At 41.6% G+C, this 26,253-nt stretch overlaps 1 protein-coding gene across 1 annotated transcript in view; it reads left to right on the top strand.

The window, feature by feature from the left end:
• The window catches only part of LOC121682263 (multiple epidermal growth factor-like domains protein 11), a 121,471-nt gene that overhangs the window by 83,759 nt on the left and 11,459 nt on the right, over positions 1–26,253 (top strand). The window contains exons 5-12 of the mRNA XM_042062342.1: positions 7,030–7,276; positions 8,202–8,322; positions 8,885–9,021; positions 16,424–16,636; positions 16,921–17,095; positions 18,014–18,134; positions 19,950–20,113; positions 22,033–22,135. Coding sequence (XP_041918276.1) covers positions 7,030–7,276; positions 8,202–8,322; positions 8,885–9,021; positions 16,424–16,636; positions 16,921–17,095; positions 18,014–18,134; positions 19,950–20,113; positions 22,033–22,135 — 1,281 coding nt within the window. The remainder of the gene's footprint in view (positions 1–7,029; positions 7,277–8,201; positions 8,323–8,884; positions 9,022–16,423; positions 16,637–16,920; positions 17,096–18,013; positions 18,135–19,949; positions 20,114–22,032; positions 22,136–26,253) is intronic.

Genomic DNA, 26,253 nt, shown 5'->3' with positions numbered 1-26,253 from the left:
TTAGAAGATTATAGGTTCAACAAGCTAAATCTCTGGGTGGTGTGGTCAGTTTCTGTGGTCTGGTCTGGTTTCTGTGGTCAGCTACACCAGGCACGTAACTGAAGCATTCCGTTCGCGTTATGTACTGCAACAATTAGCTTCCAATAGGCCTAATCAATGGAAGTATAGCTACACCTGGCGTGTTAGTGGCCTGTAGGCTACGTTCGGGAAAATAGACCATTCCTCTAATGGATTTTACCAGAGCCCTTCCTATTAGGCATTCTCTGATTTTACACGTCGCGAACAGAACACTTCAGTTACGTGCCTGGTGTAGCTTCCTGTAATATAGGCTAGCCTAAGCCTAGCTTGTACCCTTTTCATGCATGCTAACGTGAAGAATATGAACATGCTATTTTGTAACAGACGTTAGGTGGAAAAGTTTGTTTGTACTTACAGCCTGTGAGCTGGTGGTCGATCGTCATGGCGGTACAGAACCAGGTTTTCAGAACATCGATGCAAAACCACTTTCTAAGGCAGTGAGTGTGGTCGAAATGATTGAAACACAGAACTAATGTTGCACTACTTCGGTGGTGGTGTTCCAACGAATGCAACATTGATGTGTTATTGCCAAAAAAATAAAACGGGCACGACTTTTTTTTCCGCCATGTTGGCAACTTGCTGTTAGCTCCTACTAGCTGCAGAGAGACAATCCCCTAGCCGCAAAATCTTCCAGTCTTCCTGTAGGCGGTCACAAGCCAAGGTGGGCGAGGTCATGAATAGTCAGTTTCCCTTCGGCGTCATTGGGAAGGGCTCTTTCTGATTCGCTTGTTTTTACGTGTATTTTCTTTCATTGGCTAATGCGGGCAATGGGGGTAGAAGATCACTTTCAAGTGCAGCATGCATATGCAACTTGTAGTGAGCTATAGTATTTCGAAAGTAACAAGTATTAAACGGTTTCTCAGTGAATGTGACCTTTAAAGCTCTAAGTTGTAAACACTATAGCCCTATCATAATTGAATTAAAATAAATGCCTCTTGCCTTGTGCTGTTTGATGAAGTGGGCTACTGATGTATTATCACTCATATTTTGACTTTTTAACAGGATGATGTATAGTAGGATTGATTTTGCTGGGTACCGAACTGTGATGTGATGTGAATCTGATGGGCTACCACAACAAAAATGAAATGGAGTGGCATATTTGTTGAGAAGCTATAAGTCATGCCACAAATGACTGGTCAGATCATTTCCTAGCTGTAATGCCATAAGTACAATTTCATTACTTTGTTTTCAAATAGAATGTTGTAACTGGACTTTTGTTGGAAGCCCCATTTTCTTTTCCCTTCTTGCCTTCTTTGTGTTGCATCGTGAAAAATAAGACGCAGTAGAATAGCATATCTAATGGCTTCAGTGTGGACAGAGAGTTAGAATTTGTTTCAGTTGTTAGAACCTACTCATAGACTTACTCATAGGCTATCATTAGCTTCCTGCCTGTGAACTAGGCTCATTAAGACAAGACAGATTTTTCGCTTTCTAATCTTAGCTAAACTGGGCGCGCAATGTTGCTCCTCGGCCCAGAATAGTGTAGGACCGTTTAGACTTCTCATGACTCAGTCTATGGACTTTGGTGATATTTGCACAAGAATAAAGTTGTGTTTAAAGTTAAGTTAGTCTATATATTTTGGACGTTATGTGTGCAAAACAGACTAATTGATCACAGCATTTCTGGTGCGCTATTTTGTGTGGCAGAGGACTATGATATCAAACACAGCATGAGGAAATTATGAATAGGCCTACAGTTCCTTGGTCCTTCCTGATAGCCTGTTGTTGACACACCAGTAAACACAACCTGTAAAAGAAACCCAAAACTCGTAATAGAAATTTTTGGGCAAAGCATAATGAATGGCAGCAGCAGAGTACCAGTAAAGAAGAGAACATCAGTCAAAGCCAGGTTGAGAGAGAAGAACTCCGATTCCACTTCCTGTCCCCCAAGCAGTAAAACAGGCGATCGCCGTAAATCCACAGTCCACTGCATATATTGACTGTTGACAGAGTTGTTTGTTTCACACAGTGGGTTGATAGTTGTGATGTTGTTTTCATGTAGCCCCATGCTTTATGCCTCCAGGCTGTTGGAAATAAGAAAAAAGTCAAATGGTGTTTTTTTTTTTTTGTTAGGCCATGGTTTACTATATTCAAAAAATACAGTCCAGAATATGCTGTTTTCTTTTCTTATAGTATCAGTCATGTACACTGCAAAAAATAAAATCTAACCAAGTGTTATCAATAATAGGCCTATATTAAGATCAAAAAATCTATTTGGTATTGTTTTTATGAAGAGACTTGCCTAGTGTTCTCTCGAAAGATTATTTTGACATAATTTAAGAAGAGTGACTTATTTCAAGGAGTCTTATCAACACAAATTTACTTGAAGACAAATTTGCCTGTTTTTAAGACAAATTTGCTTAGCGCACTGGCGGACAAATTTGCTTGTATTCAGGCTAGATTTCTCTAGATTAGAATAAATAGATGTTTTGATCTTGAAATAAGATTAATAACACAGATTTTATTTGAAAAGCAGTTTTTACAGTGTATTTCCTACTGACATTCAGTTTTCCTATGAAAGGAATAATTATTGGTCTCAGAATGATCAGTATCGGGAAAACATAACCTAACAGGATTAACAGCACCCCTTTGCTGTCCAGCTGCGGAGTAAACAAAACAAAACAAAATATTTTTTTCACTCAAATTGAGCTTTAAAGTTTCAGTAGCAAAGTATCAATTGCTGACTTGAAAACTATTTGTTATGAAAAGTGAAGACTGTAGGCCCTTTCACACTGGCGAAATCGCCGCCATTTTATGTACCAGAATCGCGGAATGACTATCCCTTTCACATAGACCGAGGCGGAACGGCGGGACAAAGTGTCTCGCCAAATTTACTACCAAGCCCTAGACATTTTGCTGAGTTTTTTCGTTCCGGCACCAGTGTGAATCTGGGCGGGCATTTCGATGCTATGTCCAGCCCACCACAGGAGATTGCAAATAAATCTAACTGATCAAAAGCAGCAATAGCAGAGACAGCACATTATGTCAATCTATAAATTCACAAAGTCTCCAGTCATTCAATGCCTGCTAGAGTTGACTGTAGCTTGGAATGCAATCAGTTGCCATAATAGGCTATCCTAAAATCCAGCGAAAAAACAAAGCATGAACTCATGAGCGTCTGTCTGCCCTATATCCTCTTATTGTAATGCTTACAAATATCTAGGCGATATTTGTAACATTTGTTTTGTATTTGGCCTGTTATAAAATCATGTAGATCTATTGAACAATTTAAACACATAGGAACCGCAAAGTTGGAGACATGCATAAAGACATTGCTGCAAATTTAAAACCGGATTACTCTGGAATGGCTAACTGTACAGGGGCATGCTTTACACTTTGTGTTCGGTAAGGTCTGCTGTTTATTCTGATATATGGTTTGTCATGTGTTGAGGTAAAGTTCGCGAAGTATTCCACCAAGATGAATGGGAGACGGGCGCAAAAAATATGATTAAATTAAAGTTACTTTTTTCGCGAACCGTTTACCACAACAACTAACATCGTTTAAAAGCTGAGAAAAAGCTCTTTCGTGTGATACATGTGATGTTTGTGATAATAGGCTACTTCGCAAGTAGTTCAGCAAATTTGGGTGGGACAGAATACCTATAGGCTACAGAGCAGCAGCTCTGGCCATATCGGCTCTGGCTCACATAATGTAGGCTACTGCTTTAAATGCATTATCGCTTCACTACCCAACACGCGAACAAGAAAGAAAAGAAAAAAGAAATGTGCTTATGTCGCGATTTCCGATAGGCCCTGGCCTAGAGAAAAGACAGCTATGGTAACCTAACAATTAGGATTTGCTTTGCCTACACTGTTGTTTGGTTGTCCCAAACTTTGAGACGATCCATACTCGCATTAACTGAATCTTATCAACCCGAACTGCGATGTTCCAAACAGAGTGACAGGATGCAATGCCTAATAATCTCACTGCCTTCGGCATAACTGCTAACAGTGCGCCCAGGCCTACTGTTAAACACCTGAAAAATATTAAGCTGCTGTTTTATTTTCATGACGAGCACTAGGCCTACGCTTAAATGATTTATGACTGAATGGAACGTTGCGTTTTTAAGCGCCAGAACTGCTTATCACGTCGTGTGACAAAGTTTACACCAATCATCATCTTCTAATGTATTCTTATGTTGAGATGTCCATTCTCTTTGCCCTAGGCTATCATTTGTGCGCGAAGCATGTTTCAATTAAGGCAATACACAAGCTATTTTGTATTGTTGTAATATTGAATGATTTCATGAATAAATTGTACGCTCAGTGCGTAGATTACGGCTGGCGGCGCCACTGACCAAGGCCACAGTAGCCTGTGAACCTCTGATTTTCAAAGGGAAATCACGGCGAACGCAAGGGCAACTCTTCAATTTCCCTTCAAATTACTTTTTATTGTCTGAAGACATCTATCGCAAGAATCTAACATTCTAACAGCAACCGCAAAGCAAATGTAAGCTAACCAAAGTGCAGTCGGTTCTCCCGCCATGGTTTTTGAAATCACACACCTGCTGTATCTGAAGCCCCACGCACACATAATAAGGCCTACGACTATCACTCTACACGCCCCCTGTTGCACGTCACAATTTAATTTACTATAGCTGATCCTGCCTCCTGGCTCCCCAAAATGCCGCATCATGTGAACAGATCAGCAGGCCGGCAAATTTTCACCTCGCTTTCAGACACAAAAAGACGGCAAAATGACGTCTCCTCTTCCCGCAAATTTAGCGGGATCTCTGTGTGAAAAGGCCTTGTAGTTAAGCTACACACACACACACACACACACACACACACACAGATAGACAAGCACACACAACACACACTCAGGACGTTTGCAAAAATAATGGATACAAGTTTCTAAACTCATACTGGACCAAATGAATCCACTGGACAGATGAGTAGTTGGATGGAAAGCTCAGATGTGTTATCACCCAGCCAAAGTCAGAGTGTTGGTGCCATGTGCTGTTCTTTGTAAGGTTCTGCAAGGTCATCACCACAAATTGTGTAAGGTTCAAGCTGTTAGAATACAAATGGTTTCTGTCCTAGTAGTATCCATGCCAATGTTCATTTGACAGACCATCATCATAGAGTCAAAAAACTCCGTTGCCATTGACAGCGGTCATTCTTGTTTTCAGAGGTCCTTTCCCAAGAAATAATGACCGCTAGAACTTTCGGAAATCCCATTCAAGTCAATGGAGCGTTCTACTTGCATTGTGAAGATTCGTATAATAACAGTAACAGCGGGATAATGTATAGAACGCCGGTCATTATGGGGAAAATAAGTCCCGACAGGGCGAACCGGCGCGTCGGGGTCTTGTTTCGCCCTAAAGGGACTTATTTTCCCATGATGACCGGCGTTCTATACATTATCCCGCTTATTACGGCTACTTGCCAAAACGAAAAAATAAACTCCACGATATGTCGCTTTACACTTAATTGTTACCGTTTCGTCGTGGCTTTTGCTGAGAAACAAATAGTTTGCAACACACGCTGAACTTGATTCAAACATTCTTTAGAACACAGCTGATCAACCGTCTGCTTTCACTTTTGAATGAAGTTCCAATGCAAAAAGTGACCGGAATACTTGCGGAGTGATATGATCAGCACCACAAAACCGTTGCCATTGACAGTGGTAATTATATGTTTGCAGCGGTAATTACATGAATTTATTTTACCGTAGAACGTTGGGAAATCCCATTCAAGTCAATGGAGCGTTCTACTAGCATTGTGAAGAGCCGTATAATAAATACTTGTAATTACTTTTTCTGCTGTTAGTGAATGTTGTGTGTGATGTCTATGCTATTGAGACCTTGAATTTTCCCTTGGGGATCAATAAAGTATCTATCTATCTATCTATCTATCTATCTATCTATTCACAATCTAATTCTCCTTTTGCAATTGCAGAAATTGAGCTCTCCTAATTTTGTTACTGCGATCTGTAGAGGCACTTTACATCAAAAGCTTGTTCATGGCCAGACGTTACGTAATTCATTGAATCCTGGTCTTCCTTCAACTGTGCCCATGCAAATGGAAGGTTCTAAAATGTGCTCTTCTTAATTGAGATCAGTTTACAGATGTACATGGTCTACATAGGCTCATCCTGGACAAGTTTTGAGCGTCTGAGGAACACATACAGTAAAGCACACTGAGTGGTTCATTGTGATCGTTTTTTTGTTTTGTTTACGTATCTAAAACCAGTGTCTGCCAAACTTGCTTCAGCATTTTAAGTTACATTTTGATTTTCTCCACTGTCAGACATCTTTTTTTGTGTTCAAACGGGGAACCTATCTACAAAGATTGCAGTGCAGTACAGTGATCGCTGGCTGAGTCTTCCTGCTATGGTGTTATACCATATCATTTTATATCAAAATGATAAGTCCCTTTGTGCATTGATTGGTCAATAATGAATGTGTGTCATGATAAATGTAGCTTTAAAGTGGGTATGGAAGAGACATTCTCTCAGCCCAACTCTGATTCATCTGGCCTTTCGAATGTCTATCTGAAATGCTCACTGAAACATTTAACATGGCAATCCACATCAAGCAGATGTGAGAGAATGAAGAACTTGTGCCTCAAAGCTTCTCCTCAGAAACTACTGTGCATAGATGCATCTGATGGTGGAGGCATAGAGGGTCCCTTTTCAAGTCTGGGTTTTATTGCTGCTGTGGTTGCACCTGATGTTGATGGGTTTGGTTATGTGTGCACTTTCAAATGTAACCATGTACATCTACAGGTTGTGTATATGTTTGAATGTAATCACACTTTGTACATTTAAACCTTTCATTAAATGGCTCTTCAAAATGCTGCAGAAAGTTCCAATGAATTGAATGGGTCATCTGAATGGTTAGAGGTCCAATATACTGTATCAAAGATTTGTGAATGTGTGCCTTGCATATACCAGTTTATATTCACTTAAATAATGCATTCATGTTTGTGTGTGTGTGTGTTTTTCAGCCTGTGCCAATGGTCACTGGGGACCCCACTGTAGTAACCGCTGCCAGTGCCAAAACGCTGCCCTCTGCAATCCCATCACTGGAGCCTGCGTGTGCTCTGATGGATACCAGGGCTGGCGTTGCGAGGACCCCTGCGATGATGGTTACTATGGCAGCGGCTGTCAGCAGCCCTGCCAGTGCCTGAATGGTGCCACGTGCCACCACGAGACGGGAGAGTGCCTGTGTGCACCCGGCTACACAGGAGAGTTGTGAGTTCACCACAAGCACATTTTTTTGTGGAAACAACAATTGCAACCTATCATGTTGTGTCACTGTATTGTATTGATCAAAAAGAAGCTCATTATGGAATGGAAAAGCTGAGAGCTATATTTGCTTGTTTTTTTCTTTTCATGTTAAGGTGTCCAATCAGGAAAGATATCTTTATATTGATTTTCATATTTTTCTAGAAGAATAGCAAATGCTGCCAGCCAATCAATGCAATCACATTGTGTTACTGCATGGCACTTCTCACAAACAGCCATATGATTCAGTAATGCTGAAACATCTTTGTTTTGTTCATGTCTTTTATGTCTGTCATGTGCATGTCTTTCAGTACGTATGTAATGATAGATTTTAGTATATCCTTGCATATTGCATTTTAAATGTTGATGTTTTGTGTCAATTTCTGTATTCTGAGTAAGGCCTCGCTAAGACAATGACCTGTTCCTGCTTCAGCCCTTCGGAAGCTTCATAGTAAAAAATGACCACAAAACTCATGTGCACTCTTTAACCCTTAAAGGAGTACCGTCACACCGGTGTGACGGGAATGTTGAGAAATGAACGTTCTAAAGAATATCTGGGTTCATTGAATTCAACATAGAATTTTAGAACCTTCAATTGTTGCGGAACTTAGAACGTTCAAAAACCTACACCTTTAAGGGTTAAGCTGTAGTGGCTGCTTGTTAAAGCAGTGGACTCAATTACTACCACTGTACTGCCAGTGGGCACATCTACATACTCGAAATACTGTTGCTTTAAGTTTAAATCATCTTTAAATCATCAAATCTCATGTTTTTTATATCCCTGAGTTCTCCTCTAGTCTGTGTTTAGAGAAGAGAGTGGGTGCGGCAGCAGAGGAAAGGTCACAGGTGTTGATGCTGTTGCTCGGCGTCTCTGTTTGTTTTGACACGGTAGCTGCGGGGATGAGTGTCCAGCTGGTAGTCATGGCGCCCATTGTGAGCAGCGCTGCCCGTGCCAGAATGGCGGAAAGTGCCATCACATCACAGGGTTGTGCAGCTGCCCTGCTGGGTGGATGGTGAGATCTCTCTCAAACACATACACACACATGCACACATACACACACACACACACACACACACGCACATGCACACATACACATACACACACACATACACACACACACACACACACACACACACACACACGCACACACACACACAAGATCTCTCACACACACACACACACACACACACACACACATACACACCCACACGCACACACACGCGCATGCACACACACACGCACGCACGCACGCACACACATACATACACACACACACACACACACACACACACACACACACACACACATTTACTCATGCATATATACAGAGATACATACAGATGCATGCAGACATACTCCCACGCATTAATACACTCAGATGTTTACAGTCTTGTACACATATGATCTGTCACACACACGTACAGACTAATGTGCTACTCATTTGAAACTACCAGGGGGTCGTGCCTCTCATGAATCCACATGTATACATGAAGCCTTTGCATTTTAGCTCAATGGCCAGAGCAATTTACGTAAAAGCTTCCAACTCCATCTAATGGGTTTCTTCCTGACCACAGGGGGCAGTCTGCGCCCAGCCGTGCCCAGCTGGGAAGTTTGGAGTCAACTGCAGCCAGGAGTGCTCGTGCCAGAATGGAGGAGTGTGTGACCATGTCACGGGGCGGTGTGTCTGTGCCATGGGGTACAGCGGAGAGTGGTATGGATCAACTCCCAGCAAATGAAACCGTTGGAAGACATCATTGCCTTGTCTCTCACACTCCCACAGATACATTATTTAAAATCATGCACATACACACACACACACACACACACACACACACACACACACACACACACACACACACCACACACACACACACACCACACACACAAACACTCCCACACACAGACACACACCACACACACTCACTTACATGTACAAATTCCTTTGATGACTGTTAATAACAAGATGTTCATAACTGTCTGAAGACTGATTCATCAATAAGGAAAAGCGCCCACAGCCTTTCCTCTTTCCTCTGTCTAGACTCTGGAAATTTCTGTGCTCCCCAGAAGGTTTTTAGTCTCTCTCTCTCTCTCTCTCTCTCTCTCTCTCTCTCTCTCTCTCTCTCACACACACACAGACACACACACACACACAGACACACACACACCATCACATTCAGCCCCATTCCCCTTCCTCTTTAGCCTAGAAATCTAGACGTGCCCCTAGCGGCCGCAAATTACATTTGCTGCCAGGGCTAGTCTAGCAACTCTCCGTTGGCTTGTGAGCTCCAGAAATCGAAACTTAATCAGGCCAATGAAATCGTGTATAGAGTCGTTAGGTGGGCTTAACATAATGATTGATGACAGAGTTGCAACGGTTTGGCTTGAATTCCCTGCTACTTGAAAACAAATAAGATGGATGTTGCTGCTGGCAAACAGTGTGACACGAGTTAAGCTTTTATTAAGTAGGCAAACGTTTGAACTAGCCAACTAGCTCCGCTGGTGGGAAACGCATGGGACTCATAGCGCTGCCGCTGTCCTATTGCGTGCAGAGGGAATTTGAAAGACAACTGATTATCCCGCCCCTCGGACTGAGCACTGCGAACGGTGAGTGTCCAGACCCTACATTTTAATGTGGGTCTGGCTTGTCAGGCTACTTCCTCTTAGTTTTCGTCAGTAATGATCAGAAGAGGGTTAAGCAGAGTGGGGAGCTGCTGATAGGCTGCTATCTCCTCTACCTCAGTCGCCGTGTCTCTCATAGCACAGCTGCTTCCTTTTTTATGTGATCATTTTCTAAATTAGTTCCATTCATTACACCTCGGACAGGTGAATTAGCATTGCGGCAGGCTTTGTATTTCTTCCTCCATGGCGATAATGAGCCTCAGACCCTGTAGATAAGAGCAAAGTTGAGTTAATTTAAACATAAGTGGCAGTGAGTCTTTCTGATCACCTAATTGAGCCATTCATCGATTCACACCTTAATGGTGTGTGTGTATTTGAACATTACGGAATTGTCCACCAATGGCTGTTTTGAAATCCAGCTTTTTATCTCAAGTCTGTCAAATGTTTGTTTGATTTTGCCCTGCTGTGTTGGGATTCTATCTCTCAGAGTAGTTAGAGGTCATGGACATCTTGAATAACATCAACAAAGTTTACTTCCTTGTTTGTTTTATGGGGCCCTCTCAAGAACTATGCCCCTCCCCAAACACACACACACACACACACACACACACACACACACACACACACACACACACACACACACACACACACACACACACACACACACACACACACACACACACACACACACACACACACACACACACACACACACACACACACACACACACACACACACGCACGCACCATGGGCAGCTGTGGCCTACTGGTTAAAGCTTCGGACTTGTAACCGGAGGGTTGCCAGTTCAGACCCCGACCAGTAGGCACAGCTGAAGTGCCCTTGAGCACCTAACCCCTCACTGCTCCCCGAGCTGTTGTTGCAGGCAGCTCACTGCGCCGGGATTAGTGTGTGCTTCACCTCACTGTGTGTTCACTGTGTGCTGAGTGTGTTTTACTAATTCACGGATTGGGATAAATGCAGAGACCAAATTTCCTTCTCGGCATCAAAAGAGTATATATACTTATACACAAACACACACTCAGACAATCACACACACACACGCACGCACACACACACACACGCACGCACACACACACACACACACACACACACACACACACACACACACACACACACACACACACACAGTTACCTCCTTGCAAAGTTGCTCAGATAGAATTAAGTATTGTCTCTCAGATGGACTGTGTTTTTCCTGAATCGGTCTCAGGCCTGGTGCTGAGTCATGAAGGATGGGTAGATAGCCCATTAGACACAATGTATGGGTATGTTGGAATGTTTTAAAGCCAATTGCAGGTTTCTCTGTGTCTGCCCTGCTATCGTAAGTCTTAACGGTCTGTTTGAGCCTTCTGCAGCATTATTCCTATTATACTACTATCCGACAGTGAAACCAGTACATTTAAATCTGAAACTTTGGTGGTTCGTTTTTTACTTTAAATGAGCCAGCCAAGTCAATGAACAAAAACTGAACGGCAATTCACCTTGAAGTTGGATTAAAACAAAATGCGCTCCTCCGGCCAGAGACCCAGGAGATCATGCCGAAAATGTACTGAGCTAGAACAGAGGATTTCTACTTTGGAATCAAAGATGCATGCCCTTCCATCAACGACAGATGAACTACGAGAGGCATCTCATGAAGTGAGTACAGCAACTACTGGAAATGCAGAGAATGTAACCCAGCAGTCTAATATCACTGCTAATAGAGCAGATGAATGCATCGACCTCACAAAGGGAAATGTGAGTACAGAGCCTTGGCACAGGCAAGGTGCCAGACCAAAAAACAAAAAACGTAATACAAGAACTGTAATTACCTCAACACCAGTAAATTCAGATGTTAACTTCAGGCCTCGTATCAGAAATACAGACAGATCAGCAAACTACTACAGGGCTTGTGGTCCTAAGGGAAGCCCACAGCCCCTAACACTATGGAACAGATTTGAATGCCTCCGGGACGTGAGAGAGGAATTTCCCAGGGAACAGACCCAAAGCAGGCAGTAATCAAACCACAACAATAGAAAGATGGGCACAGACAAGAAGCAGCACTCGACACCTATTCATCCCACAACCCTCGTTCTAGGCGACTCTGCTGTGAGACATATAAATGGGGAAAGGATGATTGTATGTTGTTTCCCAAATGCTTCAGTGTCTGACACAAAAAACAAGCTTGCAGAACTGGTGTCAAAATATGCAACTATCAAGCGCATCATTGTGCATGTTGGAGCAAATGACATCTACAGAGAACAGCTGTATGTCTTTGTAACAGCTGTAGGAACTTTTCTCGGCCCTATATGAGCTTGGAATACAAATTTTCATCAGTGGCCCACTCCCAGCAGAGGGAAGCTTTGTATTTTCCAGACTATTCAGTTTAAACACCTGGCTTGCAAAAACATGCTTTTCAGTTGGGATGAAACCTTTTTTGGAATCGCAGGGAATACTTCAGACCAAATAGCACAGAGCTGAGTTGGACTGGGGCCAAGATCTTAACCGAATACTATCACCTTTCTCTCCTGCACCCAACATTTTTTCTGCCAACCTTGAGCAGAGTCTCTGATAAGCGCTCAGTGGCCATACAGACAGAACAAGCGGATGACATCAACAACTCAGCTAAACTAAAACACTCTGCACAGGCTGAAACAGAGATATGCCCAACCTCCCCTGCTGTGGGGCCCTCTGGTAACCACCCGCTAGCCTCCACTGAAATGCAGACCTTGGAGAAACATAAACAACCAGCTCAACAATGCCCAGCCATGTCCACTGGACAAGATAAGATGGGTGCTGCTAAAATGACTCAAAGTCAATCACTGGCGTCAAACTCCCTGGAATCTCAGCAAACAAATGGACGTGATGAGCATGAGGAGATAGCACCTATCAAAGCTGCTGAGAGGCTATCAGAAAGGAAGGGTCATGTTGTAACACCAGTACCAATACCCCTCCCCACCTCCGTCGACTCCTTGTCACCACAAAGACACAACAACATGGAATACACTACTGGAATACATGCTGAAAGCGGAGCGTCTGCAACAAACTTCCCAGAACCTCAGCAGGCAGATGGAGACTCTGGATCAATTTTCAACCCCAACCTCCTTGATTTCCCATCACCACCCACACCCAATCACGTCCCCACCCAATCAAACTCCCCAGGCCACACAAACCCCCCTGATCTCCCATCACCATCCCCACCCAATCACGTCCCCACCCAATCAAACTCCCCAGGCCACACAAACCCCCCTGATCTCCTATCACCATCCCCACCCAATCACGTCCCCACCCAATCAAACTCTCCAGGCCACACTAACCCCCCTAATCTCCCATCACCATCCCCACCCCGTCATCCCACCACCCACTCAAACTCCACAGGATCCCCTGAATACCCATCACCATCCCCACCCAAGCACATGATGTTCCCTGCAAGAATGGAGAGACTGCTACCAGTAGCCATGCAGAGTTTTACTAGCCCAAGATCTTTAGCACCAAAGAAGCGAAGGGCACCTCCACCCCCTCGCCCTCCCCCTCCCCGTTTAGAAGGATCTCTTAAGCAGCAGCAACCTCTTAGTTCATTTTCTCAGCCGGCATATAGCATGAAATGTGCAGTGGAAAATACAGATGGCAGCAGCAAGGGACAATTATATGATGACTGTATTGCATGATATTCTCAGGGTCCCTGCAATATAAATGGTACTGACAGTAGTTTTTAGAACATGCCGGGACCCAGTAAGCCCATGACATTCTCTATTCCTGTATTGACAAGAAATAGAACACAAATGCATCGAGCTTATAGGGTAAACCAGTCCAATCTCCTACCCGTACCACATCAACCTCAGATTTCCCCCATGGATCATATTTTCCCAACACTTACGGCAAAACTAGCACTCCTAAATATCAGATCTCTTTCAAACAAATCATTCTTAATTTATGATCTAATTTGCACACACAACCTTGATTTTTTACTTTTAACTGAGGCATGGTTAGATCAAGCAAACAGTGCTGCTACTCTCATCGAATCAGCTCCCCCAAATTTCAGTTTTTTGAGTGTTACCAGAGCAAATAAAAGAGGTGGGGGGATAGCCACAATTTTCAAGACGTCTTTTCAGTGCAATCAGTCGTCCTTTTGGTGACTTTACTTCATTTGAATACCTGTGTACATGCATTAAGTCTTCTCCTCAGATTTTATTACTGACAATTTACAGGCCTCCAAAACATTCAGCTAAAGTTTTTCTTGAAGAGCTAGGTGAACTGCTATGAGTTGTTTGCATAGAGTTTGACTGTCTTATTATATCAGGGGATCTAAACTTGCATGTGGATAATCCTGAAAACAATGATGCCAAGGAATTCATTGCACTAATCGATACATTCTCCCTAACACAGCATGTACAGGGGCCAACACACTCTCTCGGCCATACCCTCAACTGTTGATAAGTTAACAAATCCCCCCTCACAATTAGCGCCTGAACTTCTCTCAACTAATAAATGCAATGAGTTTTCATCTTTTTTTAAAGGTAAAATTGACAAAATCAGACTCAACATATCTGCTCAATTACAAATTCAACAACCTGAACTTCCAGCAACAAATAGAGGGAAACTAAACTTGATGTCAGAGTTCAGCTTGATAGACTACGAAACACTTGAAAAAACGGTACAGAATCTCAGCTCTTCCACATGTGTCTTAGACACTCTGCCTACCAATTTCTTCAAAACTGTTTTTCACCTCATAGCGGCGGATGTCCTTCAAATTGTAAATGTATCACTGCTGTCTGGCACTTTTCCTAAGTCACTGAAAACAGCTGTTGTAAAGCCACTTCTCAAGAAGAATAACCTGGATGATTCCATGCTAAACAATTACAGGCCCATATCCAATCTACCTTTTATTGGCAAAATTATTGAAAAAGTAGTCTTTAATCAATTAACCACCTTCCTAACATCAAATGGGTATTTTGATTACTTTCAGTCTGGTTTTCGGGCAAATCACAGCACTGAAACAGCTCTCATTAAAGTTTCCAATGACATACGCCTCAACACAGATTCAGGTAAAACATCAGTCCTAGTGCTACTGGACCTTAGTGCAGCATTTGACACTGTTGATCACAATATTTTACTACACAGACTAGAACACTGGGTTGGATTTACAGGCATAGTTATCAGCTGGCTAAAATCATATCTACAAGAAAGGAGCTTCTTTGTAGAACAAATCAACACCTGGATGTCTCAAAATTTTCTTCAGCTGAACAAAGAAAAAACTGAAGTAATTATATTTGGTAAAAAGGAGGAAAGACTTAGGGTTGCCACTCTCCTTGACACAAAAGGGTTGAAGGCAAAGGATACTGTTAAAAAATCTTGGTGTATTAATTGACAGTGATCTAAATTTCAACAGCCACATGAAAGCGATAACTAAATCAGCTTTTTACCACCTCAAAAATATTGCCAAACTCAGAGGGCTGATGTCAAAGCATAACTTAGAAAAACTCATTCATGCATTTATCTCCAGCAGGGTTGATTACTGCAATGGACTGTTCACAGGCCTTCCTAAAAAGACTATTAAACAGCTTCAGGTGATACAAAATGCAGCAGCTAGGATTCTAACAAAAACTAAAAGAACTGACCACATTACTCCAATTCTTAAGTCCTTGCACTGGCTTCCAGTAAGTCACAGAATTGACTTTAAAGCACTATTGCTTGTTTATAAATCAGTAAATGGAGCAGGACCTAAATACTTGTCAGACATGCTTCAGCAGTACACACCTTCTCGTCCTCTCAGGTCCCAGTAGAGGTGAAAAACCTGCTAGTAAAACCTACAGTTAGAACTAAACATGGTGAAGCAGCTTTTAGCTGCTATGCGGCTCAGCTGTGGAACCAACTTTCGGATGACATCAAAAAGGCCCCAACTGTAGCCAGTTTTAAATCTAGACTTAAGACCAAACTGTTCTTAGATGCTTTCTGCTAACTGTGCCAGTTACAAATTCTGAATCTGCCTTGATAATTATTCTACCTTGTCTTTTATTACTTTTTTTTACTACTTTTGCCTTTGTTTTTGCTTACTAATTATTCTTTATTTTTAAATGATTTTACCTTGTGTTTTATGTTTTCTTTTTATTATGATCTTTACCTTTTAGCTATTCTTTGACTATATTGCCCTTCTATGCTTTTATTTGTTATTATTGTTTGGTTTTGTTTATGTAAAGCACATTGAATGACCTCTGTGTATGAAATGCGCTATATAAATAAACTTGACTTGACTTGACTTGACTTGACTTGCAGGAAAAAGGAAGACACAAGCTCTTATATAAGTCCAGGAATTTGTTATTGTAATGCGCAATAGTAAAGTGTCATCCTATCTCTTAGATATCATTTCTGACCAGCAAAGATATTTTGAGATCAATACCAGTATATCATCCCAGTATTCCTACCATATTTAATGACTAGCATCATGCTTCTCATGATTCTTCTGTGCCAAGTCAAAATGTGCCTTATTCCATGCCAGGTGCCAAGAAGAATGCCCGGTTGGCACGTATGGAGCACTCTGCACTGAGCAGTGTGACTGCCAGAATGGAGCCAAGTGCGACCACATCACTGGAGCGTGCCAGTGTGACGCCGGTTTCAGGGGTCCCTCATGCCAGGACAGTTTCTGCCCACTGGGCCTCTACGGACTTGTCTGCGACAAGTACTGCCCATGTGATGCCAACAACACACTCAGGTACCACCACAGCACTCACATGTCACCCTGCCTCTGTATAGCCAGCTGTATGCAGAGACTGCTAAACTGATCTAAATAGAAAAGTATAGTTAGAAAGTCAGAAAAAGTAAGTGCACTTTGCTATGCTTTCATTTGAATGTGAGAGTACACAAGCAGGATTTTCACTGTACTTAAACATAATAATCAGTATAATGAGAATAGAGTCTTCACGTAATAATAATAGATTGTGGTGAATGTAACTCGATTAACTAATCAGTTAATTTAACTTTTCCTTTTGTCTCCAGTTGCCACCCTCTCTCAGGTGAGTGTACCTGCATGCCTGGATGGGCAGGTCTCTATTGCAATGACACCTGCCCAGCTGGTTACTATGGTGAGGGGTGTATGGAACCCTGCTGGTGTGAGGACAGAGGGGACTGTGACAGCATCACTGGAGAGTGTATCTGTGCACCTGGCTACATGGTGAGTCTGCACATACAGTGAAGGCCAAAAGTTTGGACACACCTTCTCATTCAATGCATTTCCTTTATTTTCATGACTATTTACATTGTAGATTCATCAAAACATGTGGAATTATGTACTTAACAAAAAAGTGTGAAATAACTGAAAACATGTCTTATATTCTAGTTTCTTCAAAGTTGCTATTTTTTTTTTTTATTTAATACTATATTCAGCAAGCCATAACTTGACAAATATTCATCTGTGGGCCAAATAACTTTGCAGTCATTCATAGTTTTGATGCCTTCAGTGAGAATCTACAATGTAAATAGTTATGAAAATAAAGACAACACATTGAAATGAGAAGGTGTGTCCAGCTTTTGGCCTGTACACATTTGAATTATTTATTTGAATCCACCAGTCAAATGTCTTTACAGATAGGATTCAAATATGTTCAGAGATGATATTGCTTTGATATCATGGGTACATAAAACATCGCCTCCACCACACCACACAGCAAGACTGCCTATCACAGCTGATATAGAGCAGAATGGTGCTAGTTGTTTAGTCTTAGCTTTTGATAGCCCTGCCATTCACATCCCACTGACAGTCAGTTTATGAACATGTCTCAAGCTAATAACAATGTGCACACTAACACACAGACACACAGACACTCTCACACAGACACACACACACACACACACACACACACACACACACGCACACACCACACACACGTACACACACGCGCACGCACGCACACACACATGCAGTGTTGTAGTATTTGAATGAATAATACAAAATAAAATGATGACATTATTTAAAATAGACTGTACACATTTGCTTAGAAAGGTATTGCCCTGTGCCATATTTTAACAATGCAGATGGCATACTGTAGCTATATTTATAACATGTGTGTATGTGTGGCTATGTTTCCTGCAGGGAGAGAACTGTTCTGTGAGCTGTCCTGTGGGATTGTATGGGTTAAACTGCTCTTCCAACTGCTCCTGTCAGAATGAAATCTCCTGCTCCTCTATCGACGGCTCCTGCCTCTGCAGGGAAGGTACCCCATCAATCTCTCCCTCTCCCTCTCCTCTTTCCCTCTCTCTCTCTCTCTCTCTCTCTCTCTCTCTCTCTCTCTCTCTCTCTCTCTCTCTCTCTGTAGCTGAGTTTCCATTCAAACTTCTTAATGCAAATTCTAACAATTTGAATGGGAAATTCAGTCCTGGGTCAAAATGCTTGAAACACATAAGATCTTCTTAGAAATTAATACGCTAGGGGATGGATGACTAACTCCTGGATTAATTATCTCGGTTTATTTGCATAAGATCATATTTGCTGAGACTTCGATTATGTGCTTCCGTTACAATTGCATTGAAACCCTCTAGTTTTGAACCCACAACTGTTAACAACTCCCTTATCCATTTTTAATATACATACTGCACCACAGCGGATGGAAATGTGTCCAGACTCAGCTCTTTTAGCCATTTCTCCTGCATTTGAACACCTGGACAAATATGTGCAACAATTCTGACAAATCAAAATGATGTTTGAGATACCTTTATACAAATGTGATTTTCAGTGATGTCATTGCAGACATCTGTAATTCAGCTTTGACTAGTCACAATTGACTTACAGATATCTGTCATTGTGGTCAAAAATGATTACAACAAATTAATTACAAATTACAACATTTTGATTCACTGTGTTTCCTCTCCTTTTTCATCCTCTCCTCTCTCATCCCTTCATACTCTCCCCTCCCTCTGTGGCCCTCATTACACCATCAGACACAATCACAGATAATCAAGTTGCCCTATATGTATTCAGACACCTTAGATGTATTTACGTAAATTAATTGAGAAGCTCCTGCACCTCTTAATGGCAGAGGCATATCTGGGGCCCACTGCAGCTGCCATCTCGCTCTCGCTCTCTTTTCTGAATACATTAGACTAACAAAAAAGAGGAGGGTTAAGAGTTGAGTTGTAAATCAGCAGTGGTAAAAAGTTTTACTCTTTTTATGAAGTCACTCTTTCTCTCCCTCACTCTCTATCTCTCTCTCTCTCTCTCTCTCTCTCTCTCTCTGTCTCTCGAGATCACTCCCTGGTGTCCCCTTTGACTCCTTCCCTCGTTCCTTCACTATCTTGCTCTAGCCAGTTCTTCCGTGTTTAAATATTTACAGACCCCATACATCTTCGAAGGGCTTGTGGGTAATTAGGGGCCAGGCGTTGGAGCTCAGATGTGGCTCTGGGGTTTTCTCTCCCTGTTCCCCTCTCCACTCTTTTATTTCTCTTTATCACTTATTTCTGTCCCTTCACTCCCCCCCCCATCTCTCTCTCACACACACGCACACACACACACACACACACACACACACACGCACACACACTTGCGCGCGCGTGCACACACACACACACACACACACACACAGACACACACACACACATACACACACACACACACAAACACACACACAAACACACACACTTGCGCGCGCACGTGTGCACACACACAGACACACACACACACTCGCACACACACTCGCACACACACACACACACACATACACACACACACACTCACACACACACACACACACACACACACACACACTCACACACACACACACACAGACACACACACATACACACACACACTCACACACACACACACACACACACACACTCACACTCACACTCATATTTCCTTTCTGTCTCTTCTCTCCCTTCTATCATCCATCATAAAGACTGACAAAGAATGCGCATGTGTTCATGTATGTTTCTGCAGATATAAACGTGTTTGACTGTGTTACTGTGTTGTGTGTGTGTGTGTGTGTGTGTGTGTGTGTGTGTGTGTGTGTGTGTGTGTGTGTGTGCTTCAGGCTGGCAAGGTGTTGACTGTTCTCTGCCGTGCCCCAGTGGCACGTGGGGGTTTGATTGTAACCAGAGCTGCGTGTGTGTGAATGGAGCCTCCTGCGATCCAGCAGACGGCTCGTGCACCTGCGCAGCCGGGTGGACTGGGGAAGTGTGTGATGCTCCCTGTCCTGTGAGTCTGACATGCTTGTTCACTTTCACCTCCAAATACACACACACACACACACACACACACACACACACACACACACACAACACACACACACACACAACACACACTCTATGAGGGGCCGTCTAGGCCTTAATTCATACTTGGTCTTACACGCACTATCATAATCTTGCACATACACCACTATACTCATGCACACTCACTATTATAGTCATTTTACATGTATGTATGAGAGGGTATAGTCGTGTATGTGAGAGAGTATAGTAGTGTATGTGAAGGAGTATAGTAGTAAATGTGAGAGAGTATAGTAGTGTATGTGAGAGAGTAAAGAGTATAGTAGTGTATGTGAGAGAGTATAGTAGTGTATGTGAGAGAGTTTAGTAGTACATGTGAGAGAATATTGTAGTGTATGTGAGAGACTATAGTAGTGTATGTGAGAGACTATAGTAGTGTATGTGAGAGAGTATAGTCGTATATGTGAGAGACTATAGTAGTGTATGTGAGAGAGTATAGTAGTGTATGTGCGAGAGAGTATAGTAGTGTATGCGAGAGAGTTTAGTAGTACATGTGAGAGAATATAGTAGTGTATGTGAGAGAGTATAGTAGTGTATGTGAGAGAGTTTAGTAGTACATGTGAGAGACTATAGTAGTGTATGTGAGAGACTATAGTAGTGTATGTGAGAGAGTATAGTCGTATATGTGAGAGACTATAGTAGTGTATGTGAGAGAGTATAGTCGTATATGTGAGAGACTATAGTAGTGTATGTGAGAGAGTATAGTAGTGTATGTGAGAGAGTATAGTAGTGTATGTGCGAGAGAGTATAGTAGTGTATGCGAGAGAGTATATAGATAGATAGATACTTTATTGATCCCCAAGGGGAAATGCAGGGGGTCTCAGTAGCATACAGACATCACACACAACATGCACTTACAGCAGAAATGGTAAATATAAGTATAAACATATACAGTAACCAAACTCCACTGTACAATAGAGACAGTAGGAGATAAGAAAAACTAACAAAACTAAATACTACTGTGTGCATGGTGAGGTGCTCAAGAGAGTGAGTGTCATGGTGAAGGTGCAAAAGTAGTCCAACAGTAGTCCTTTAGTTCTGTGTGTATGGTAAGGTGCTCAAGAGAGTGAGTGTCATGGTGAAGGTGCAAAAAGTAGTCCAACAGTAGTCCTTTAGTTATGTGTGCATGGTAAGGCGCTCAAGAGAGTGAGTGTCATGGTGAAGGTGCAAAAAGTAGTCCAACATTAGTCCAACAGTGCAAGAATAAGGTCTAGAGACCAGCATAAATAATATGGACAAATAGGAGAGTAAAGTATAATGTAGACAAGGTAATATTAAAAACTATAAAAAACTATGTCAGTGCAAGAACAGGTTGAGGTAATAGGGTTACAGCCATTCACTATTGTAGCAGAAGCCATTGACCATGTGTGCTAATATAGCATGAAAAACAGTGTAGCAGGAAAACAGTAGTAAAAACATTAGGCTGTGGACATTAGTAAAACAGTAGTAAAACAGTAGTAAAGCAGTAGTGGGCAGTCAGTACTCAAACATGGAGAGGATGGAGAGGCAGACAGACTAAGCAGAGAAGTCTATCTCTCCTCTTCCCTTTAGTGAAGCATTAAACAGTTCAATGGCCCTGGGGACAAATGACTTCCTCAGCCTTTCAGTTGTGCATGGCAGTGAGCGAAGTCTCCAGCTGATCAAGCTCTTTTGCTTTTTAATAGTGCTGTAGAGTGGATGGCATTCATTGTCCAAGATGTTGATCAGTTTGTTCAGGGTCCTTTTGTCAGATATTGAAGTGATGCACTCCAGTTCAGCTCCCACTACAGAGCCAGCCTTCCTTACCAGCCTGTTTTAACACATCTACAGTATGAGTTGTATGTTTATGTGTGATTTTGTTTTTGATAGGATGGCACCTACGGTTTGGGGTGTGCGGAACACTGTGACTGTCGTCATGCCAATGGCTGTGACCCTGTGAGTGGGCAGTGCTGTTGCCTAGCTGGATGGACCGGTAAGAGCAACAGAGAAATTGGATGACTTTGTGTGTGTTTGTGTGTGTGTGTGTGTGTGTGTGAGAGAGAGAGAGAGAGAGAGAGAGAGAGAGAGAGAGAGAGAGAGAGAGAGAGAGCACAATTGTCTTGTGTCTATGTCCAATCAATGGGGTTTATATTTTATTGACAACTTAAGTCTGCTCGGGGGGACAGAGAGAACATGCTATTCAATACCTGAATAGAGCTGGGGTAATGGTCCTTTTGGAAAAAGTTCTTTATTTCCTCTTCAACAGTAGCAACACTGCATAGGGTCAAGCTTCAGCATCCCAATGCTTATGGAAAATAGCAATAAATGAGAAGCACTATATTCTAGAGTCTCAGAACATGATTCAGGCTGAGTTTCTTCATAGCGATGAAAACTGAGGTACTGTAACATATTCCTGTCACCAAAAAACACCACAGCTTCTGTCCACCCTATCCCTCTCTCCTACATCTCCTGACTTTCTCAGAAAGACATGGATAAACTGATGTCTGCAGGTGCCAAGCACGCTCTCACTCAATCACTGCCGGCCCACAGTCTTCACCCAAGAAGCGCTGTGCCCCAGCACCCTCTTTGCTGAGCCCTGCTACTGCTAGAGTTTTCTACCCACTTCTTCTTTGGCCTTTCTGTACTATCCTCCTCATGACTTTTCCCAAGACAAGCTGGAGGAAGAACAGGATGCAATCAGTTCTCAGGGTTCTAATTTACGTATTTAATATTCGATCATTTGCCAATGAGTTGCTTTCAGTTAATGATCACATTCCTACATACCATGTAGATTTTTTTTTGATTGGAGAACAGCTGCAGCTGCTGTATTTGAAGAGTTTGCTTCTAAAATGCTATATCCACCATTTTAATGAATTTTCATGAATATGTTTTTTACATTTTATTCTCCAAGTAATTTCAGTAGAAATGTAATTGGGCATTGTTATTTGATTTATCTATACTCAATCAAAACAACAAAACTGCAATTTGATTGATATTACCTGAAATACACAATTAAATAGCATGACTTTTTAATGTTTTTAAAAACGGAGATACAGTGTTTTGGAATTAAACTCTTTATTTGAAGATACACTTGAATGCAGGCAAATCTCACTCAGGGAGTTTAGGTAAGGTAAGGTACATTTATTTATGTAGCACACTTAGAAACAGACAAAGATAGCATCAATTAAAAATCCTTGAGCAAAGGAGACTTGGCATGAACAACACAGCAGTGATGGTGTTTTTTTTAACAGTCTAACCGCAGGTAACATCAGGACTTAGGATGTAGCTCTCTTGAACAGTCCAATCAAACAATGTGAGTCTGTAGAGCTCCGGAAGCACCAGTCAGCTGTCCTGAGCAATTTCAGGATAGACGCTTAAAATCTATCCTGCAGATCAGCAGGTGAACCTCTGACAGTGACAGATCCTCTGTCACTAGTGTTAGACAGGTCGACAGATAATCCTTTTGGATTTATTTGTACTGTGATGAAATTATCCCCAAGAATCATACTTTGCTGCTCAAAATGTTATTGATGAATTTTCTGAGATGTCAATAATTTCTCCATATTTAATTATTTAATTTGGGGCTATGTGAAGATTTTAGTGTTCCTAATGGTACCACTTCTAAATAACTAATTGCAATATTTGACATAATTGATCTGACACTGTGTCATACACTAGATTTGGTCATCAACAAAGGTCTGAATATTTCTGTGAATGCTCTGTCTGATCATTTGTGTTGTTAACACCAATTATGAAACCCATAGCTATGACAACAGCAGAGTCTGAGGAGGACCATTTTAGTAATTTTCACTCACTATTTTAAGGGTCTTTGATGCTATAGCAACTGGTAAGATGATTTGGAACATAGAAGAATGCCATATCAGTAGCAAATCAGAAGGAAGGGTGCAGGAATGTTGACTGTAAATGAAAAACAAACACCTACGCTTCAGATCGACGAGGGCATTTTCAAAGTGAGCTTCCAAATTTATAACTCTGAGATAAGCAGGAGTTTTACTCTAATATTGATTCTGTTTGCACCGAAACAGTGGATGGCTGAATGAAACAACATTTCATAAAGACAAGACTTGCATTATTCAGTTTCCAGTTATAGTGGTAAAAATCTGCAGTCGCATTAACTATTCTATGCACAAAACTTTGGTAATGCTTTAGAACGCTTTACATGTGTTTATTAGGTATTAACAGTGTATGAAAAGCAGTTAACAATTCATTACTAACAGTTAGTTAACTGTTGTTATTCTTTAATAACATTAACTAACGGTTAACATGCCGCTTGTAAGTGTTAATAAGCAGCCTTTTAATTTACTTGCAAGCATATTTGTTAACAGTTAACATGCAGCATGTAAATGTTAACAAGCAGCTTGGTGTATATAAGACAAAGAGGTGGATAACTAAGACCTTTCTTACCTATTTGTAGTAAATTTTGCAGCCCCCCAATCGTTTGCAGCCCCCTAAAGCATTCTACAAGCCCAACCTTCTATTTCTATATATCTACTGTATCTGTCTATCTAGCTCGCTTAAGCTGTGAGCAATGCACCTGCAAAATTGCTGCAACAAGCAGGAATTGAACCCCGGTCTCCTGTATCAAAGAGTGAACTGCTACTGACTGAGCCACGTTCCTGTCTATAGCAGTGATGATCATCTTGATTCTATATTATGTTAATGTTCTAAATCATACCAGTTATGCCTTTTACAAATATGTTTCTGATGGAAAAGTGGTGTTGAACTTCCATAATCTTTGTTCAGTGAACGCATAAAACAGTCTGTTTGTCAGCAGTCTAAAGATATTATGCCAGCTTTGTATAGACCTTTCAACAATAAAAACAAAAACAATGCTTGAACATTCTATTTGGTTCCCAATCTGCTTCCTCTGCATTAAGATAACATATGGAATGTTAAAACGGAAGCCTTGAGGGGCCAACTATGATGCTGATAATGGAACTCTCTTGAAGAGTTGTTTTTATTGTAGAAAGGGTCTATATAGTTTGGTTACCTAGCAACCGAGGGTTAAAGACGACAAGTGGGTGCGTTCAACGTTCACGATCGATTTGAAACATGTTTCAGTTTGCCTTGAACAGAGGCGAACATTCGTGGTCTGTTGCTACATCAATGTCAATGGGAGACTTGTGGAATATTACCAATAAATTGGTCATTATGTCTCTCTGGATTTTGCACAGCTAAACCAAGCTAGATAGATAGATGCAGTAGAGATAGAAGGTTGGGCTTGTGTAACTATAGGCTACATGGTCCTCGCTTTAGATTGGGGGGCTGCAAAATTTACTACAAATAAATAAAAAAGGTCTTATAGACCCTTTCAAGAGAGTTCCATTATCAGCATCATAGTTGGCCCCACAAGCCTTCCGTTTTAACATTCCATATGTTATCTTAATGCAGAGGAAGTAGATTGGGAACCAAATAGAACGTTAAAGCATTGTTTTTGTTTTTATTGTTGAAAGGGTCTATAAGCGTATTAGTTATCCACCTCTTTGTCTTATACACCATTAACAAGCATTAAAAAGGCTGCTTATTAACACTTACAAGCTGCATGTTAAACGTTAGTTAATGTTATTAAAGGATAACAACAGTTAACTAACTGTTAGTAATGAATTGTTAACTGCTTATTATGCACTGTTAATACCTAATAAGCACATGCTATTCTAAAGCGTTACCAAAACTTTTATTCAGCTCCCTTGATTTATATCTTCTGCTTATTATTTATTCAGAAGCTTGAATCACTTTTTGGGTAGATAATACATGAACATTGATTTTATATTGCTGTATTTTCATCTGTTAAATAAAAAAGTAGTGGCTCTCCGTAGTAAAGATCCCCCCCCCCCCCCCCCCACACACACACACACACACACAGACTGAGACATACACGCACTCACACACACACACACTGACGGAGAGGAGGCAAAGGCAGCTGAGGAGCACAGGGCAAGCATCTCTAGATAGATAGATAGATAGATACTTTATTGATCCCCAGGGGAAATTCAAGGTCACAGTAGCATACAGACAACACACACACACATTCACTAACAGCAGAAAGTAATTAAAAGTATATAATATAAAAAACACAACTAAGCAATAAGG

Source organism: Alosa sapidissima, chromosome 14, assembly GCF_018492685.1.
Source record: "Alosa sapidissima isolate fAloSap1 chromosome 14, fAloSap1.pri, whole genome shotgun sequence".
Classification (NCBI taxonomy): domain Eukaryota; kingdom Metazoa; phylum Chordata; class Actinopteri; order Clupeiformes; family Clupeidae; genus Alosa; species Alosa sapidissima.
The sequence above is the reverse complement of the archived record's forward strand: the minus strand, read 5'-3'. Positions and strand labels throughout refer to the sequence as shown.